Below are 21,454 nucleotides of genomic sequence, written 5' to 3' on the forward strand. Positions count from 1 at the left end.
ACAGACCCTTAGTCATGCTAACGAAGAGGAGAGAGAAAACTCTAATTACTAATATACGTGATGAAAAAGGAAATATCACAACAGACACTACAGAAATACAGAAGATACTTAGAAATTATTTTGAAAACTTGTACTCCAATAAAATAGAAAATATCGAAGGCACTGACAAATTTCTAGAGTCTCATGATTTGCCCATATTGAATCAGGATGATATACACACACACAATTTAAACAGTGATGAAATAAAAGACACCATCAGAATCCTACTAACCAAGAAAAGCCCAGGACCAAATAGATACACAGCCAAGTTCTACAACACCTTTAAAGAAGAAGATATTTTTCAATTTATTTTAGGAAGGAGCACTTCCAAACTCATTTTATGAGGCCAATGTCATGCTGATTCCAAAACCAGGCAAAGACACATTAAAGAAAAAAAAAAAAAAACTTCAAACCAATATCTCTAAAGAACATAGATGCAAAAATTCTCAATGAAATTTTGGCAAATCAAATACAAAACGTATCAAAAACATAGTGCCCCACAATCAAGTGGGGTTCATCCCAGGGATGCAAGGTTGGTTCAACATATGGAAATCAATCAATGTAATTCATCACATCAATAGACTTAAAGATAAGAATCATATGATCATCTCAATAGATGCAGAAAAAGCATTCAACAAAATACAGCTCCCCTTCACGTTCAAAACTAGAAAAACTAGGGATAACTGGAACATATCTCAACATTATAAAAGCTATCTATGCTAAGCCCCAGGCCAACATCATTCTAAATGGAGAAAAATTGAAAGCATGCCCTCTAAACACTGAAACAAGACAGGGATGCCCTCTTTCACCATTTCTTTTTTTTTTAATATTTATTTTTTAATTATATGTGGACAAAATGTCTTTATTTTTATTTTTTATGTAGTGCTAAGGATCGAACCCAGAGTCTCACACATGGTAGGCAAGCTCTCTACCTCTGAGCTACAACCCCAGCCCCGCTTTTACCATTTCTATAACATAGTTCTTGAAACACTGGCCAGAGCAATTAGACAGACAAAAGAAATAAAGGGATACACACAGGAAAAAGAAGAACTCAAATTAGCAATATTTGCTGACAATATGATTCTATACCTAGAAAACCTAAAAAATTCCACCAGAAAAGTTCCACAACTAGTAAATGAATTCAGGGAAGTAGAAGGATACAAAATCAATACCCATAAATCAAAGGCATTTCTGTATATCAGTGACAAATCCTCTGAAAGAGAAACTAGGAAAACTATCCCATTTACAATAGACTCAATAAAATAAAATACTTGGGAATCAACCTAACAAAAGAGGTGAAAGATTTCTACAATGAAAACTACCAAATGCTAAAGAAAAAAACTGAAGAAAACCTCAGAAGATGGAAAAATCTTTCTTGAGTTCCTGGATATGCAGAATTAATATTGTCAAAATGACCACACTACCAAAAGCACTATACAGATTTAATGCAATTCCAATCAAAATACCAATGACACTCCTCATAGAAATAGATAGCAGTCACGAAATTCATCTGGAAAAATAAAAGACCCAGAATAACTAAAGCAATGCTTAGCAAGAACAGTGAAGCAGGTGGTATCATTATACGAAACCTTAAACTGTACTACAGAGCAATAGTAACAAAAACAACATTGTTTTGGCACCAAACTAGACTCGGAGACCAAAGGCACAGAATTGAGGACACTGAGACTAACCCACAAAATTATAATTATCTTATATTAGACAAAGGCACCAAAAACATAATTGGAGAAAAGATAGCCTCTTCAATAAATGGTTCTGGGAAAACTAGAAATACATATGCAACAAAATGAAATTAAACCTCTTTCTCTCACCATGCACAAAACTCAACTCAAAGTGGATCAAGGACCTAGGAATTAGATTGGAGACCCTGCACCTAATAGAAGACAAAGGAGGCCCAAATCTTCAACATGTGAGATTAGGCCCCGACTTCCTTAAAAAGACTCCTCTAGCATCAGAAATAAAAATCAAGAATCAACAAGTGGGATGGATTCAAACTGAAAAGCTTCTTCTCAACAAAAGAAACAATCAGGGAGGTGAAGAGAGAGCCTACAGCTTGGGAGCAAATTTTTACCATATGCACATCAGATACAGCACTAATCTCTGGGATATTATAGAGAACACAAAAAACTTAATACCAAAAAAAATAATAATAACCCAATCAATAAATGGGCCAAGGAAGTGAACATACACTTCTCAGAAGGTGATATAAAATCAATCAACAAATATATGAAAAAATGTTCAACATCTCTAGCTATTAGATAAATGCAAATCAAAACTACTCTCTAAGATTTCATCTCACTCCAATCAGAATAACAGCTATTAAGAATACAAACAACAATAAGTGTTGGCGAGGATGTGGGGAAAAAGGCACACTCATACATTGCTGGTGGGACTGCAAATTGGTGCAGCTAATATGGAAAGCAGTATAAAGATTCCTTGGAAAACTTGGAATGGAACCACCTTTTGACCCAGCTGTCCACTCCTCAATGTATACTCAAAGGATTTAAAAACAGCATACTAAAGGGACATAGCTATGTCAGTGTTTATTACAGCACAATTCATAATAGCTAAACTGTGGAACCAACCTGGATGCCCATCAGTAGATGAATGGGTAAAGAAACTGTGGTATATATACACAATGGAATATTACTCAGCAATAAAAGATAATAAAATCATGACATTTGCAGGTAAATGGATGGAGTTGGAGAATATAATGCTAAGTGAAGTTAGCCAATCCCAAAAGCCAAATGTCGAATATTTTCTCTGATATAAGGAGGCTAATTCATAGTAGGGTTGAGAGGGGGAGAAAGGGAGGATTAGACGAACTCTAGATAGGGCCAAGGGGTGGGAGGGGAAGGGAGGGGGCATGGGGTAGGAAAGATAGTGAAATGAGATGGACATCATTACCCTAAGTACATGTATGAAGACACAAATGGTGTGAATATACTTTGTATACAACCAGAGATATGAAACATTGTGCTCTATATGTGTAACAGGAACTGTAATGCATTCTGCTGTCATATATAACAAATTACAATAAAAAATTAAATTAAATTTTAAAAATTGTCATTCTTTTAATTAATTATATACAGAAGCAAATATGTACAGAAGGTTGTTCTCATCCAAGAGTGCACATCAGAATCAGAGTTTTCAAGATTGGCAGGTACCACCTCAGACTTGCTCTCTCAGAATCTGAGAGGTTCAAGCACGTGTACTTTTATAAAGCTCTCCAAGTGATTATGATGCACATTCTCAAGCTAAGAACTGCTTATATAAACAAATCATTCCTTTAAAAATGGTGTGAACAGTAAGGCGTGGTGGTGCATGCCTATAATCCCAGTGATTTGGAAGGTTAAGACAGGAGGATCACAAATTCCAGGTCAGCCTCAGCAACTTAGCAAGCAGCACTGGGTAACATAGCAAGACCCTATCTCTAAATAAAAAGAATTTAAAGAGCTGGGGATATTGCTCAGTGGTAAGCACCCCCTGGGTTTAATCACCACTACCAAAAAAAAAAAAAGTGTGGAAAAAAAAGACCACAAAAAGAGGAAAAAATAACTAAGCAATACTTTAAGTTAGAACATACATACTCTGGTCCACCTGGCAAGCAAATCATAATTTAAAAACTAAAAATGTTACAATCTAATAAACTACTACAATTAGCAATGAAAATTAACTTGGATATGCAAGTGATAAAAAAAATTGTGAAATGTATACTGGCTTTCTTATAGATACCTGAATATCTATTTGTTGCTGTTGTAATTTTTCAAGATGCTTAATTTGCTGCTCCATAAATACATTCATTCGCTTCTCATGATCGTGACAATGTAATTTCTCTTCTTTATTCTGAATGCTTGCTTGCTGTTCTGTAACACGTTGTAAGTGTTTATCCGTCTCCTGTAACTTATTAAGTAATTCTGTAACAGAATTAACTTTTGCTTCCAAATCACTCTGCACCTAAAAGGATAAAAATTACAAAATAATTTTTTATATTGTAGTACAGAAAGATAATAAAATATGGTCAATTACAAAGAAGGTTATTTATAGCAACTGATTTGAGAAATTTTTAAAGTAGAACCTTTACTCACTATATCTCTGATGATTTGATGCCTTTATTTTTAGAGTCACAAAAGTAAAAGTCAGGAAAAAAATTAAAAAGTAAAGGGTAGGAGAACACAATCCTTAGATCTATGTATCCTCTCAGTAAAAAAAATTGCCTCATAGAAATTTATAATGCTGAAATAAGAAATACTTAAGTGGAAATTAAAGAGAAATAGCAAGAAAACAATTTTTTATACTTCACTAATGTAAAACTGAGTTAGGTAAGCAGTCTTGAGTTCTCATCTTGGCTCTCCCACCTATTAGCTCTAAAATCTTTTTCCTCCTGTGTCGTGGTTTTCCTTTCCCATTACAAACTAACAGGTTAGGTCTACGTAATCTAAGCTGTCTTCTAGTTCTCAAATAAGGATGACCAATCATCCAAGTTACCCAGAACTAAGACGCTTCCTAGGATTTGTGACTTTCAGTGCTACAAAGTCCCGGATTCACTAGCACCATCAGAGCAATGAAACGGTAATTTTCATAACTTCCGAGAAATAATACACAACCACACATGGTAAAATTTTTTCAACTTGAGATCAACCAGAATGTTCTTAGTCTTTAGCTGGACACAACTACTTAGAGCATATTAACAGTTATTTTTATAAAATTTCACAAAGTATATTCAGAATACCTGGAGAGAAAAATATACCTTTATCAGTGGAGCTGCTGTTGCAATGGCAGCAGCAGTTGCTGCAGCTACAGTTGTAGCAGAATCAATGGCACTTGGTGAAGTTCTAGTCTCCTGTGTAACAGTATTCTCCTCTGTGCCAGCATCTTCTAAAAGACGTACCTTTACTTCCTTAAAGATAGGCATGCTTTGCGCTCTATCAATAAAAAAGGAATAAAATATATTCAAGAAGCTATGCTGAACCACTTCAAGAAATACCTGTAAGTGGTCATCTGCTGAAGGTAATTTTCTTGATTTTTAAAAATTAAATCATCTGCCAAGTATGGTGGCACACTCCTGTAATCCCAGTGACTTGGGAGGCTGAAACAGGAGGATTACAAGTTCAAGACTGGTCTCAGCCATTTAGCAAGACCCTCAGCAACTTAGCAAGACCTGTCTCAAAATGAAAAGTAAAAAGGGCTGTGGATGTAGCTCAGTAATAAAGTAGCCCTGGGTACAATCCCTTGGGTCAAAAAAGAAAAAAAAATAAATTGCATATCAAACAAAGTCATTTTGTTAATGAAGTTTATCAAGGTTTGAGTCACTAAGGACTAAAGATATAAGATAATTCCCTGAAGGCAGTGATGTTATTTCAGAAAATAGGACTTATATATATGTGGAAAAGGCATGGTCACAGTTATAAGGATATGTAATCAAGAAATATAAACCAAGCATAGTGATGCATGGCTGTAATACCAGCCACTTGAGAGACTGAAGCAAAAGGATTACAAATTTGAGGCCCACCCCAGCAAATTAGTGAGACCCTCAGGAACTTAGTTGATAAGTTCTCAATATAAAAGATAAGATATTTTGATTATTTTGATAAGATCTCAAAATAAAAAAAGAACTGGGAATGGTAAAGTGCCACTGGGGGGGAGGGGGAGGAGGAGGAGAAGGAGAAGGAGGAGGAGGAGGAGGAGGAGGAGGAGGAGGAGGAGGAGGAGGATGAGGAGGAGGAGGAGGAGGAGGAAGGTAATTTTAAGACATGAAGAAAAACATTCTAAGAATTTAAATACCAAGTTTTACTCCCCCAAAACAAACAACCCAAGAGGGATTACTGCTGTTTTTAAAGTACTGATAATTTTATTCTCTAAATACTTTTAGAAGAATTGTAAACATTAGAGGATGAGAGTATAGCTTAGTAGTAGAGTATGTGATTAGTATGTGTGAGGTACCCTGGGTTCAATTTCCAGCACAAAAAAAAAAAAGAAAGAAAAAAGAAATATAACATTATTGATGTATACTTTACCCCCTTTTAATCCAGCTTTAATGAAGCATAACTGACAAATAAAAATTATATATATTTACTATATACAACATATTTTGATATATTTATACATTGTGAAAGGTTACCACAATCAAGCTACTCAACATATCTATTACCTCACATAATTATCTGTGTGTGTATGTGCAGGTGGTGGGGAGGGTGGGGAATAAGAACAAAAAGGTGCCCTCCTAGCAATAAATATTATTACCTACAATCACTACATGGCATAAAATAGAGCTCTAGGATTTATTCATCCTAACTGAAATTGTACCATTTGGTTAACACCTCCCCATTCTCCCTACTCTCAACCCCTGGCAACCACCAATCTATTCTCTACCTTTTGTAAATTCAACTTTTTCCAGTTCTACATATGAGATTATGTGGTAATTCTCTTTCTGTGCCTGGCTTATTTCATTTAGCACAAATCCCCAAAAACAATTATTAAAACTGCTGAAAGAAACTTTCTGAATTTTAACTCATTTAGATTAAATTAAATATCATCCAATGGGCATCAAAGACATCACTAAATAGCCTGGATTAAAAATGGACCTAAACCAGATGCCATGGTATACACCTATCATTCCAGCAATTTTGGAGGCTGAGAATTGCCAAGTTTAAAGCCAGCCTGGGCAACTTTGTGAGATCTTGTCCCCAAAAGTAAGTAAACAGATTGACAGATAGATAGATAAATGGGGGGATAAATAAATAATAGGAGGGGGCAGTAAATAGACACATATTAACTAAATACTAAAAAAAAAAAAAGAATCTGTCCATTTATGCTCTATATTTAGGCTCTAAGAAAAAATGAAAAGAACATGGACAAAATCAAATAATCCCTAGATAAGTATAAATAAAATCAACAGGAATACATTCCATATCCAGAGGCTTTATTCCCTTGCTTGATTTTTAAAGACAGCTCAGAACTTTTGAACTTACCCCTCTGATATTTCCCCATTTCTACTAAGAGCATCATTCTTCTCTAAGTCTCAAAATTTTGAAGTCACCTTTACTTCTCTATCTTCCTATCATCTCATATTCAATAGAGTCATCAAGTTTCGCCAATTATTTCATCACAATTACATGAAAAGTGTCATAGAACTATAGAGTTGGGGGAATCTCATAGGTGGTTCATCTATCCTAATTTTCTAATTTTTACATGAAGAAACTGAGGTCCACAGAGGTAATGGGGTGCACTTGATGGAAATCACAGATTTAGTGACAAGGCCCAATTCCAGAGGTTTTCCCATGACTCTAAAACTTTCTTGGATTAGTACTTCTCCCTTCTTTCTTCTTCTCTACTAGAAAATTCATCACTTCTTACCAACCACATGTTTCATTCTTTGGTTTATTTGCTTAAAAACTTTCCACTCATGTCTCCATTCTTCAAAAATCTCAGAAATTTCCTTATAAAAAGCTGAATAAGCAAATTTCCTGTTTGGCTTTCTATACCCTCCATACTCTGGTCTTATCCTCCATCCCTATATATACCTCCCTCCTATATATACCCAAAACAACCTCTCTCTGGAATCATACTGCTCTCCTTACTGACTACACATACAGCACTAAGCTCACAATTGACTCGATGCTTTTTTCTCTGCTCTCTCAAACTTCTTCCACTCAACTCACTACGATATCCTTCCTCTTCAGGATGCAATCTAAATCTTACCTCTCCCAATAAGCCTATCTTTATAACAGTTTCTATTGATCTCTCTCTTCATTAAGTACTTTTGTATTTATTGCCTATACCACATGACGCCTGAAACATAGGCACTCCATTGTTTTAATATCTGTACAGAACAATTTAACAATATGTTGAATGCAAAGCTCTTTCCTATCACGATTCTGAAAGGAACCATCACTTCTCTCCCTCTCCCACGTGCACATGTGCTCGCTCTCGCTCACTCTCGCTTGCTCTGTCGAGATATAATATATATGTGTGTGTGTGTGTGTGTGTGTGTATATATATATATATACACACACGTACATATGTGTGTATACATGTATATATATATATATGTGTATATATAATCTCTCTCAAGATTATTATATATACATGTATAAATATGTATATATACATATGTATATATAATCTTGATATATGTTCTATAATATATAAAATCCTGATAAGTTTTATATATATATATATATATATATATATATATATATATATATACACACACACACACACACACACAATCTCTCCAACTAAGCCATAAACAAGCTAGAGAAGAGAGACTACTTTCATATGGAATAGCAACTAACAAAAGTATAGATACACAGGATGCTCAATAAATATTTAACCAATTGAGGGAATATTTGTGTGTGTGAGTATGTGTGTGTGTCTCTCTCTCTCTCTCTCTCTCTCTCTCTCTCTCTCTCTAATGTCTTGTCTACTAAGACAGTTTAATTAGGATATTCCTTGTCTTTTAGTATTCTTGTCTAAAGTCTAAAAGTGACTTACCCTTGACCAACATAACCTTATAAGGTTAGATAGCTTCTTCTATACAGGCTTTCTTTTTCTTTCTTTTTTCTTTTAAGTTGCTCTGGCTAGCCTCAAACTTGAGATCTTCCTGCCTCAGTTTCCCAAGTAGCTGAGATCACAGGTGTGTGTCACTGTATCTTTATAGGCTTTTAAACTTTATTTTTAATGTAGCAAATGTAAACAGCACCAAGTATAAAGAACAGGCAAGGGCTAGGGATATAGCTCAGTTGGTAGAGTGCTTGCTTTACATGCACAAGACCCTGGGTTTGATCCCCAGCACCACACACACACACACACAAAAAAAAAAAAAAAAAAACAGGTAAATGTACATAATCCTCCCATTCAGAAATAATTATTTTCTTCTAAACTTTTATTTAGAGCTTGTTTCTTTATTCCTAAATCCATTAAATAAACCAATATACATTACAACTGTTCTCACCAAGCTCGCTAATAATTCTTGCTAAATTTAGTGAACATTTTCACTCTTTATCTTTCTTTACTTCTGAGCAATACATCTACACACTGATACTACACTACTACTAGTAGTAGTCATCTACACACTAATGACTTCTGCATATGGATTTCTAGTTTTGACCCTTTTGAAAACTTGATCTTTATATTCAATTTTCTAGAATGAGTTTTACCTGAATGCTTCATAGGTATCTTGAACCCTCACACTCAAAATGAAATTTATTCTCCCAAGGATTCCCTTTCTTAACGAATGACACTACCAATCATGTATTTATGCAAGCCAAAATTTTGGAATTCATTCTTACCACCTTCCTCAACTTCACATCTATCAATTCTATACACAAATCAGCTTCCATATCTGTCTACTACTATTTAACCTAGCATGATTTATGCCTCCATCCCACCCCTCCTAATGTATTTAGGACCTATCTCTCTGTCAAAGAGACCCCTGAAAATTCCACAGCCAAATGACTTCCTGGACAACACCCCAGCCCCCTTCCAAATCATTATTTCATACCACTACTAGAGTGAGTCTTTTAAAAAAATATATCTCATCTTGGGGCTGGGGTTGTAGCTCAGTGATAGAATGCTCACCTCGCATGCATGAGGCAGTGGGTTCAATCCTCAGCACCACATAAAAATAAAATACTGTGTCCACCTAAAACTAAAAAAAAAAACATTTTTTAAAAATGTATCTTATTTTTACAACTTTTTAATGATTTGTCATCCCTCTTAAAGTCCAAACTCCTTTAGAAGAATTCATATTTTCTTTTCATTTTTTTTTTAGAGAGAGAAAGAGAGAATTTTTTATTCTTTTTTTTTTTTTTTTTTTTTTTTTTTAGTTTTCAGGGGACACAACATCTTTGTATGTGGTGCTGAGGATTGAACCCAGGCCGCATGCATGCCAGGCGAGCGCGCTACCGCTTGAGCCACATCCCCAGCCCTTAGAATTCATATTTTCCTTGTACTAGACAACTTGGCCAGATTCTTCATTTCTCAAAGATTCTGGTCTATTATCGTGCATTATTTACAGTTTTAAAGCACATGATAATATCAAATAGGACAAGTACTACATCATTCCATTTTGTCACAACTCTACAGTTAAGTTACATAAATATAGGGGTTGGAGATATAGCTCAGTCAAAGATCCCTTACCCAGCATGTATGAGGCCATGGGTCTGATCCCTAGCACCAAAAACAAAGAATACAAACATATAGAATATGTACAGTTGAGAATAGCTAAGCTACTTTTAGAAAATTCATTTTTAAATAATTTTGGAAAATTAACATTGGAAAAATAAACAGAATGTTCAGGCACACATAAAAACACATAAACACATATACTTTTTCTCAGCTGTATGTTCTTCCAAGTAAACATTAAAATTACTTGGCTAAATTCCATCTACCAATTATTCTAAAACAAAATTCAATGACTATAGCAATACCTATAAGCTAATTTTAGACAAATGGGACTTTTATAGTATTAAGTCTTCCCATCCAGAACATGTTGAGTATCTCAATATATCCTAGCCTTTGTCAGTTCCCAAGGAAAGTTTCATACTTCCTCACATAGTTTCTACAGATTTCTAATCATGAATATTTATAACTTTTTTTGTTCTAAGTACAGAATATCTTCTACAATGTAAATTTTTCCTCCTTTTTTCCAATATCTATACCTGATCTCATTTTATTTTCTAATTGCCACAGATAGGACTTCCAAATTATAAACAAACAATAACAAAAAGAAACAATGAAGGCTAGGGATGTGGCTCAGTGAGAGAGTGCTTGCCTAACATGCATGAAGCCCTGTGTTCCATCCCCAGTACCACCAAACCAAAAAGACAATGAGCTCTCAATTCTACTATTAAACAGGATATTAACTATTTTCTTCATATTAAGAATCTGAATCTATCACTCTATTGTTAGTTTTAAAGAGGTTTGTGTGCATGGTAAGGTAAGTAAGAAATGAGCATGACATTTTATTAAATGTAATCATTAGTGCTTGTCATACATATTTTCTTATTTATTCCAATGATAAATATATAATGAATCATGAATTATTAGTGAGGCAATGCTTAAAACTGCCTGAGCCTCTTTTTTGTTTTGTTTTTGGTTGTTGATGGACTTTTATTTTACTTACTTATTTATTTTTTGTAATGCTGAGAATCTAACCCAGCACCTCACACATTCTAGGCAAGAGCTCTCCCACTGAGCTAAAACCCCAGCCTGAACCTCATTTTTAATATGGGAACATTTTAAGACATTCCAGGCTTTTGTAAAGATTAAAACGAGAAACCAATGCAGAGAGCATAATAATTGCTATATTAGAATTCGCAATTATTTCCAGGTATACTGGCATTAGCCTATAATCCTAGATACTCGGGAAGCTAATGCAGGAGCACTCCACATTTGAAGCCTGCCAGGGCAACTTAATGAAACCCCATCTCAAAATTAAAATTAAAAGGGGGCTAGGTTGTAGCTCAGTGACAGAGCACTTGTCTAGCATCTGTGAAATCTTGGGTTCAATCCTTAGTACCTTAAAAAATTCAATTATTATTTTTAAAACATTGCTGCATTCCTGAGCCAAACTCTATTTCATTATTATGTATTGATCTTCTAACACAAAATACATACCCTATTTATAACTTGAGAAATAACACATCAATAAAATTGTTATCTTTAGCTATCAGATGAATAGTTGATTTAATGATTTTATTACACGAACTTTTTGGAAAAATTACCATGATCGAAACAAAAACACTTAGGATAAAACTAAATTTTAGCTTTGGGTATTTGGGTTAGGTTAGCCTCAGGAAACGACATGGATAGCATGCTCTGTACTGGAGCAGAATGGCATAAGTGTAATCTGTTTCTTAATATTTTTCCAAGAATTCAAACAAAATCATCACTGTTTTAGAAGGTTTATTCTTTAAAGCATTTTCCATTTTTTTTAGCAATTGGCCTATTAAAATCTAGCTCTATGATTATTCTTGGTGAATCATTTAATTTCATCTAGAATTTTAAATTTGAGGCATGTAACTACATTGTACTCTCATTTGTTTTTGTCTCCTCTAAATCTATTATTTGTACTCTTTTTATCTCTAATTCATGTATTCTACCATCATTTTTCTGACCTAAATTTGTCAGGAAGTTGCTTATACTTCTAAACTTCTAAGAACCAGTTAAAAACATTTTACTGTGTATGTTTTTTACTTTATTGGATTCATTTTTATCTGGTAGAATTGATTTCTTCTCTTTTCCCTGCCATTTCTCTATTGTTCAAGTTTTGTTTGTTCATTTAATTTTTATGGTACTGAGGACTAAATGCAGATGTGGTCAACTACTAAGTCACACCCCTTCCCTTTTTATTTATTTTGATACATAGTCTTGCTAAGTTGCTTGGGGTCTTGCTAAATTGCTGAGGCTGGCATTGAACTTAAGATCCTCCTGCCTCAACCTTCAGAGCGGCTGGGATTACAGGAGTGCACCACCTCACCCAGCTTATTCAGTTTTTTTGCCTAGTATGCATGAGGCCCTCAGTTTAATTCCCCAGCATCACAAAAGCAATAAATAAATAAAACAGACTTAAAAGACACATTTATCCCCAGTCACAGTGGTGGCACACACCTGTAATCCCAACAGCTCAGGAGGCTGAGACAGGAGGATCCTGGGTTCAAGGCCAGCCTCAGCAAAAGCGAGGTGTTAAGCAACTCAGGAAACCCTGTCTCTAAATAAAATACAAAGTAGGGCTAAAATAAATAAATGCCACATAGGAACCAAGCGCCCCTTGGATTTCATCGACAAGAATGTGGAGAAGTGGCAAACCAGCCATAGGTTGTGTGTATGTCAACTATGAGCATTGAGCACACAAAGTGGACTGAACCAACGCTGCCCCTCTGGGCAGGGAAAGTAAGCATCTTTTCCCTGGTGCTGGCTCTGCCTCTGCCTCTGCCTTTGATCCCCACACAGCACATAAGATGGGCATGGGCTTCCTAGATGTCAGTTAACCTGCTGACAGCAAGACATCAGGATGTTAGACTCAACCCCATGAAAACCTGACCCCTTGCCTCATTTGAATGGCTTCTCCCCAATAAAAGGGTTCAGCATGTGCTCCTAGCTCTCTTTCTTGCATGCACTGCCCTTGTGGGAGCTGTGGCTGAGGAGCAGTCATTGAACTTAAAGAAAAGGTACTTTCTATGTCTGTGTCTTTATTTATTCCCCAAATTCAGCTGGAATGACCAGTTTAGTCATGTGACGCAATAGCTGGGGATGTGGCTCAGTAGCCAAGTGCTCCTGAAATAATACCCAGTACCAAAAAAAAAAAAAAAAAAAAAAGACACATCAATCAAATGCAACATGTGGCCCTTCTTTAGATCCTGATACAAAGAAATGAACAACAACAACAAAAAATTATGGGACAATCAGAGAAACTTGAATATTAACTGTATGATTGATAATATTAAGAAATAGCTAGTATTATGTCTTTGGTATATTAACAATATTGTGGCACTGCCTTTTTAAAAACTAATCTTTTACATCAAAATGCATTCTACTGCCATGTATAACTAATTAGAACATTTTTTTTCATATTTATTTTTTAGTTGTAATTGGACACAATACTTTTATTCCTTTTTATGTGGTGCTGAGAATCAAACCCAGGGTCTTGCACATGCTAGGTGAGTGCTCTAACGCTGAGCCACAACCTCAGCCTGAGAACAAACTTTAAAAAGAAAAGAAAAAATACTAATCTTTTAGAAACACCTACTAAAATACAGATAAAATGAAATTACTTCTGAGATAGGTTTAAAAATAATACTTGGGTAAGGGAGTGAGGAGAAATTAAAATAAAACAATGCTAACAACTAAAGCTAAACAATGGGAGTATGGCGGTGCATTAAATTATCCTCTCTATTTTTGTAAATACTAAAACTTTTTGAACAAAACGGTATTTGTAAATCTGTGGCTCTTGTTCCACTTATAGTGCGTAATGTCCACATAATCAATGGTTCATTTAATTAAAAGTATTAGATAACAACAATAAAAGGATGGCAGAGAGTAGTTAAGACAGCTAAATACTATCATATGAGGATGAGTATAGTCTAAATTTAATAAATCAAGAATAGGAACATAGGCATATAATTTTAATTTATAAAATACTCTCTAGAAGAAAGGGGTAACAGTTAAAAGTAGCTGCATTTGGGGAGCAAGCCTGGTGGTTAAGCGGTAGAGTGCTCGCCTAGCACGTGCGAGGCCCTGGGTTCGATCCTCAGCACCTATTAAAATAAAGGTATTGTATCCAACTACAACTAAAAAATATTTTAAAAGTAAATAAAATAAAATAACAAAAATTGCCTTCATACTAGTAGATGTATTCTTGCTTCATGTTTATCATGAGTTCTTGTCAGGGTTGGTTTTGTATTTTGTTCCATAAAGGTATGAAGTTTGCTTCTTCCTCATATCTTGACCAGGAAAAAACCTAAAGGTTCTTTGATAGTAAATAATAAGTATTATGTATAAGGCACTACTTGACCACTGCTACAAGCAGTATCATGATTTGGTTAAGAATGCAGGCTCTGAAGGTAGAATGCCTGGGTTTAAATGCCAGCCCAGTAACAATTTGCCATGACCCTGGGAAAAGCTCAATGTCTCAGTTTCCTCATCCATAAAATGGGGATTCTGTAAAACTGGGATGCAACAGAATCTCTGTCACAGGATTTATGTTATGCATATTCATGTGTTCTATAAAATTGGCATTATAACAGAATCTACTTCATGGGATTTGAGAGTGTTAAATGAGTTAATGTAATAAAACACTTAGCACAGAACCTCTTCTATAACAACGACTAATAGCTATTGAGTACTTTATATGTGCCTAAAACTATGAGAAATGCTTTATATATCATCTCACAATACATTATGTAGTGAAGAGGTTTTTGTATTTCCAAAGTACAAGGGACGTTGATTTTAAACACAAACATGGTACAACTATTTTCTGTAAATGAAACTTACTTTTGCTTTAAAACTGTTCTTAGAGCATCCTTCTGTCCCATGGTATACTGAGAAATACAGATATCATTTGCTGCAAAATTGAGATAACAAAAATTCATTAAATTTTAATAAGCCACTCACAAAACCTCATCTTTTTTTTTTTTTTTTTTTTTTTTTGGGGGTACTGGAAATTGAACACAGAGGCCACCTACCACCAAGGCACACCCCGAGTCTTTTTATTTTTATTTTGAGACAGGACCTCACTAAATTGCGTAGGCTGGTCTCATTCTAGCCATACTGATGAAAAAAATAACAAAGGAGCTGGGGTTGTGATCTTCCTGCTTGTGATCCTCCTGCTTCAGGCTCCCAAGTTGCTGGGATAACAGAGGTATGCCACCATAATCATAACCCACTTTTTTAAACTAAAAGAATATTTAGGGGGCTAGGGTTGTAGCTTAGTGGTAGAGTACTTGTCTAGCATTTGTGAGGCACTAGATTCAATTCTCAGCACCAAATATCAATAAATAAAGTAAAGGTCCATCAACTTAAAAAAAAAAATGTTTAGGACTAGATGCAATGGTATGTGCCTATAATTCCAGCTCCTCATAAGTCTGAGGCAGGAGGATTGCAAGTTCAAGGCCAGCCAGGACAACTTAAATAAGACCTATCCCAAACTAAAAACAAACTTTTCTGAAAGGGCCAGGGATAGACTCAACAATGAAGAGCTCATCTAGCAAGCTTGAGATCCTAGGTTCAATCATAAGTACTTATTGGGGGTGGGGGGATGTTTAGGATTTAATAATAGGATTTCTCAATTTAAAAAGGCAAGAATAGGGGCTGGGGTTGTGGCTCAGTGGTAGAGCACTCGACTGGCATGCATGAGGCACGGGTTGGTCCTCAGCACCACATAAAAATGAAATAAAAATATTGTGTCCACCTACAACTAAAAAATAAATATTTTTTTAAAAAAGGCAAGAATAGTCATAACCCTAGATACTAGAAAAATTTGTATCAAAAATACCTGAGAAACAAGGACATCTACAAATAGTTAAGATGAGATGTGTCATGTTATATGTACTTTGCCACATTTAAAAAAATAAAATAAAATGCTGAGGAAATTGTTATGCAAACCAAAGTAAATATTTGATATTATGTTATATGAATTTCTCCTTCGACCAGATTTATATAGAGAAGAGCCTGTGTTATAGAGAATTGTTTTTATTATGCTTGAGAATTAAATCTTACACATGGAAAAGATTTCTTAAGGGGCTGAGGATGTGGCTCAAGCGGTAGCACGCTTGCCTGGCATGCGTGCGGCCCGGGTTCGACCCTCAGTACCACATACAAACAAAGATGTTGTGTCCGCCGATAACTAAAATAAAAAATAAATATTAAAAAATTCTCTCTTTCTCACTCTCACTCTCTCTTTAAAAAAAATTATAAAAAAAAAGATTTCTTAAAAATAAAAAGAAAGAAAAAGAAGGCTCAGAAGGTTCAGAAGGATCACAAGTTCAAGAGCAGCCCCAACAACTTAGGGAGACCCTGTTTCAAAATTTAAAATATAGGCCGCTGGGATGTGGCTCAGCAGTAGAGCACTAGCCTCCCACATGTGAGGCACTGGGTTCAGTGCTCAGCACCACATAAAAGTAAAAGAAAAAAAAATTAAAGATACTGCATCCAGGTAAAACTAAAAAATATTTTTTAAAAAAAATTGAAATATAAATTAAAAGGACTAGGGGCTAGAGTTGTGGCTCAGTGGTACAGCACTTGCCTAGCATGTGAGGCACTGGGTTCAATTCTCAGCACTACATATCAATAAATCTTAAAAAATAAAATAAATAAAGGTCCATTGACAACTAAAAAACATTTGGAAAAAAAAAAAAGATTGGTGATGTGGCTCAATGGTAAAGCGCCCTGGGTTCAATCTCCACTGCAAAAGATCAAGGAAAATTTGATAAAATTTTAATACTACTTAGAATAAAAAAAATTGCTTTAAAATTTGCCAATAAATAAAACTTTTTGATGGACATTTTTAATCTATTATCTGACCCTACAAAACCTGAGTTCAGAATTTACAAAAAAAATTTATAAATGGGGGCTACGGATATAGCTCAGTTGATAGAGTGCTTGCCTCGCATGCACAAAGCCCCCCTGGGTTCAATCCCCAGCACCACAAAAAATAAATAAGTAAATAATAATAATGTATATCCAATACCAAACCTGTATAATAGATTGGTAATACTAAAATAATCTTTACTATTGCAAACACTTTTCTGGATTTTTGAGTGTATTAATAACTTAATTTGAGAGAATAATTAAAATTAAAATAACATGGTATAGCTCAGTAGTAGAGTGCTTGCCTAGCATCCATGAGGCCCTGAGTTTAATTCCCAGCACTCAAAATAATAATAATAATAGTAATAATAATAAAAAACCTGTTAGTTTGTTGAATGAATATCCAGAAATCAATTTTACCTTTAAAAAGAAAATATTGACACATGCTAAAAAAAGAATGAATACTGAAGACAATACATTAAGAGAAATAAGCCAAACACTAAAGGATAAATACTGAATAAGTCCAATTATATTAGGTACCTAGCATAGTCAAATTCATAGAGGCAGGAATTAGTAGTTAATGGCCATAGAGTTCAGTTGGGAAAGATTAAAAAAACAAAGTCCTGGAGATAGACAGTGATGATGGTTGCACAACAACGTAAAGATACTTAATGTCACAAACTATACATTTTAAATTGGTTAAAATGGAAAATTTATGTATATTTTACCACAATAAGAAATGTCAATTCTATTCTTTTACCGTTTTGTCTGTTGCTCTCTTCTGTTTTATCCAAAGGTAACCTCTGCACTACAACATCTTTAGAAAAATCCTTTGGGATATAAAAGGAAAAAGTGAAAAATTAAATAACCTTTATGGTTTATTCCTTACCAATACCATTTACTAACTGTGATTACTGTGCTCTGGGAGAGCAGGACTGTGTGTTTTGTATATTTCTTTCCCAACATTACACAATGCTTAGGTACTTTGAAGCTACCCAAGGATTTGTTCAATGAGTCAATAATATCCTGTCAGAGAAGAGAATAAATGAGCAAATGGGCAAACAAGCAAATGTGGCACTGAGATCCAGACTCAATTCTTGATTTGCCACTTGTAGTAAAATAAATTATTGGGGCTGATGTTGTGGCTCAGTGATACAGTGCTTGCCTAGCACGTGTGAGGCCCTAGGTCAATCCTCAGCACCACATAAAAATAAATAAATAAAATAAAGGTATTGTGTCCAACTACAACTAACTAAATAAATAATTATTTAACATCTCAGTTGCTTCAGTTCAAATGTGAAAATCTGACTCTTTGTTAATCAAATGGAGTAGATAAGAATGATCAATGAATGGCGAAAGATCACAAATTAATCACAGATCTCTTTTTTACTGAGATCTTATGTAGTCTTAGAAAGCTTCTCTGACACCTACTGGCAAATAGCTTTCTGCTCATGTGTGCAATTCTAGACTTCATCTCTAGGACCCTATTCAGTATTAAAACACAATGACCTTTTACAGTACTAGATTTACTCAGTGTTGTCCTTCACCCTTTTTTTTTCCCCTGCTAAATTAGAAAGGGGAAAGGAAAAATATCATACAAAAAAAATTGTTCAAGGCTAGCCACTGATGAAAGTTAACAGGTGTTAACTTTCTAAAAAATAAACAATGAGGCTAACAATCCAGTAAACATATTTAATATCTCAAACATATTCAAGTTCCAATTGTAGTATATGAAACATTTCTCTTCACACATGATAAAGAAAAACAAGGCATGTTGCTAATTGAACATAAGAACATATTGTTTGACAATAATGAAAATTTTAACATGATTAACATATTTAAGGACTCTTGCTTACGCTTTCTGATATAGCAGAATTTTCTAATGGAGGCTTGTGATAATTTCTAGAAGAAGTTATATCCGAAGAACCTAACAAAATAAAGGAATCAATTTGAGTGTTTTTAAAAACAGTAGCTTACCTATAATTATAGGCATGACTCAAGAACTATAAGCTCTATATTTGACAGATACTTTGGATGAAAAAATAATTAGGGAAAATAGGAGTCAGTATGAACAATAAAGAGACATAAGTATAAAATGTTTTAAAATACATCAGTTTAAGCTGGGAGCAATGGCACATGCCTGTAATCCCAGCAGCTCCACAGGCTGAGGCAGGAGAATCACGAGTTCAAAGCCATCCTCAGCAATTTAGTGAGCCCTCAGCAACTCAGTGAGACCGTGACTCTGCATAAAATTTTTAAAAGAACTGGGGATGTGGCTAGTGATTAAGCCCCTGAGTTCAATCCCCAGTACAAAAAGAAAAAAAACATCAGTTCACTATTGGATATGGGCAAACTATGGGATTTCCCAGGAACAAAATATGAACATGATATGAAAGCCTGATTGAACAAGGAGCCTATTATGGTGTCATTGCTGTACTCCAAAACCCCAGCATTATAAAAGTGTTTTGAAGGGCTGGGGATATAGCTCAGTGGTAGAGTGCTTGCCTGGGATGAGCAACTGTCTATGTCCAGCATTGCAAAAATAAAAATAAAATTAGGGCTGGGGATGTGGCTCAAGCGGTAGCGCGCTCGCCTGACATGCGTGCGGCCCGGGTTCGATCCTCAGCACCACATACAAAGATGTTGTGTCCACCGATAACTAAAAAATAAATATTAAAAATTAAAAAAAATAAAAATTAAAAAAATAAAATTAAAGCACTTTGTTGTTTATTTATTTTATTTTTTATTTTTTGGCAGTACTGGGAATTGAACTTAGGGAAACTCTACCACTAAGCTACATCCTCAGTCCTTTATTATTTTAAGACAGGATCTTGTTAAATTGTCCAGGCTGATTCAAACTTGCCATCCTCCTGCTCAGCCTCCTGAGAGGCTGGAATCAAAGGTGTGTGCCACCACACCCAGCTTATATTCATCAATTTTATCCTTACAATAACCAGTAGAATTTATAGTAAAGTGGGTAAAAACATAATGTTTTCATTTTCTCTGAGCTCCAGACAGGATAAATGAATTGAAACAAAGAAGTCATCAAATGACTTAAGTTGTGTTTATACTATGCCAAAGTGGATAGTACTATAGAGCACTTGGTAAAGAGCACTACTGGGGGAAATTTAATTCATTATACAAGTTAAGCATGTCTATCATAAACGTGAACAAGAATAATATGCAAACATGACACGAAGAAAAAGCACAATAGGAAAAGTTATTCATTTACCAAAACCATTCATTTTGTGGACCCTCTATGCCTGGCCATTTTCCCAGGGAACAGGGTCAGTTTTTAAACATTGGTATAAGCCGGAAATATCTTACACTTTTGAATTTAAACATTAAGAATCCCCTATATTTTGATGCACAATAACCAAAATAAAGATTAAGTTTTACAAAAAAGAAAACTGGCTGAAAAACTACAGTATATGGAATAACATACCATGCAATGTTCCATTCGAGTTAGTCCCCATTCGAACAGGAGGACGTTTATTTGCAGACAGCACTGGAGAAACACGGGGCAACTCATCTTTCCACAAAGCCAAATTGTCTTCCTGATTCGGAGAAAGGACCTCACGAAGTCTCCTCGCGGGCATTTTAACCCTTTTTTTCTTTCCCGGGCTAAACTCAGAGCTTTTCATATTGTTAGCAAGAAACCTAGTCCCACAATTCTGAATGGAAGAACTTTCTTCTGTGTTCATAAGACTTCTGAATAAAACTTCCACCTCTTTGAGGACTAAGGGAATACAAGAAGGGAAAAGGGGCATATTAAAAAAAAAAAAAAGAACGTGAATTAAAAGTGATTATGAATATGCAGTCATTAACTTAAAAATTAAAATGTCTAAGGAGAATACTCACAAAGCTGGAATTTAACTTTTGGTACTTAATCCAGGACCAAAGACGACTAGGTCATATTTAGCCATAAAACTCACTGAGTCTATTAATGCACCAAGCCAATTAATCTAAAAGGGGATGACAATAGAATGGCCACAGAGCAACAGCAAAGTTAATGCCCTCCCCAACCTGAGGGTTGGCAGTGCAAAACAAACAAATGTGGAAACGGGGTTAAAATTTGTTCAAGAGGGAGTCAAGCAGGCAAAATCGAAATGCTGTTTAAAAAAAAAAAATCACCCACATAAGATTAAAAGCTTTCTTCACCGACAGCGTCTTACACACGCCTCCAGATGCAATCACCGGACGCCTAAATTCACTCTGGTCTCCAGCAAACCCGGCAACCTCGCAGTCAGTGGTCTGATCTGACAACAGCTTCTACTGCCTGCGCGTCAACACCCACTTCCCTTTAAGCCCGCCCTTGAGACACAACACGCATGCGCGCCAAGAAAAGCGCCCAAAACATCCAACC

The 21,454-nt window shown here is 35.2% G+C and overlaps 1 protein-coding gene across 12 annotated transcripts in view; it reads right to left on the minus strand.

Annotated features, from left to right (window-relative positions):
* Positions 1–21,337, minus strand: part of Kiaa0586 (KIAA0586 ortholog) — a 183,569-nt gene extending 162,232 nt beyond the window's left edge. For 10 of the 12 annotated variants that reach the window (XM_076850421.2, XM_076850413.2, XM_076850419.2 and 7 more), the window contains exons 1-7: positions 21,227–21,337; positions 20,534–20,827; positions 18,945–19,015; positions 17,849–17,918; positions 15,055–15,124; positions 4,808–4,982; positions 3,793–4,014 (exon numbers count right to left, since the gene is read on the minus strand). In XM_076850421.2, coding sequence (XP_076706536.2) covers positions 3,793–4,014; positions 4,808–4,982; positions 15,055–15,124; positions 17,849–17,918; positions 18,945–19,015; positions 20,534–20,792 — 867 coding nt within the window. In that variant the 5' untranslated portion in view covers positions 20,793–20,827; positions 21,227–21,337. Of the gene's footprint in view, positions 1–3,792; positions 4,015–4,807; positions 4,983–9,639; positions 9,692–12,672; positions 12,758–15,054; positions 15,125–17,848; positions 17,919–18,944; positions 19,016–20,533; positions 20,828–21,226 lie in introns of those variants that run through there. The other 2 variants (XM_076850423.2, XM_076850422.2) reach the window with 2 other exon arrangements.
* Between the last annotated feature and the right edge of the window lie 117 nt (positions 21,338–21,454).

Source organism: Callospermophilus lateralis, chromosome 3 (assembly GCF_048772815.1).
Source record: "Callospermophilus lateralis isolate mCalLat2 chromosome 3, mCalLat2.hap1, whole genome shotgun sequence".
Classification (NCBI taxonomy): Eukaryota; Metazoa; Chordata; class Mammalia; order Rodentia; family Sciuridae; genus Callospermophilus; species Callospermophilus lateralis.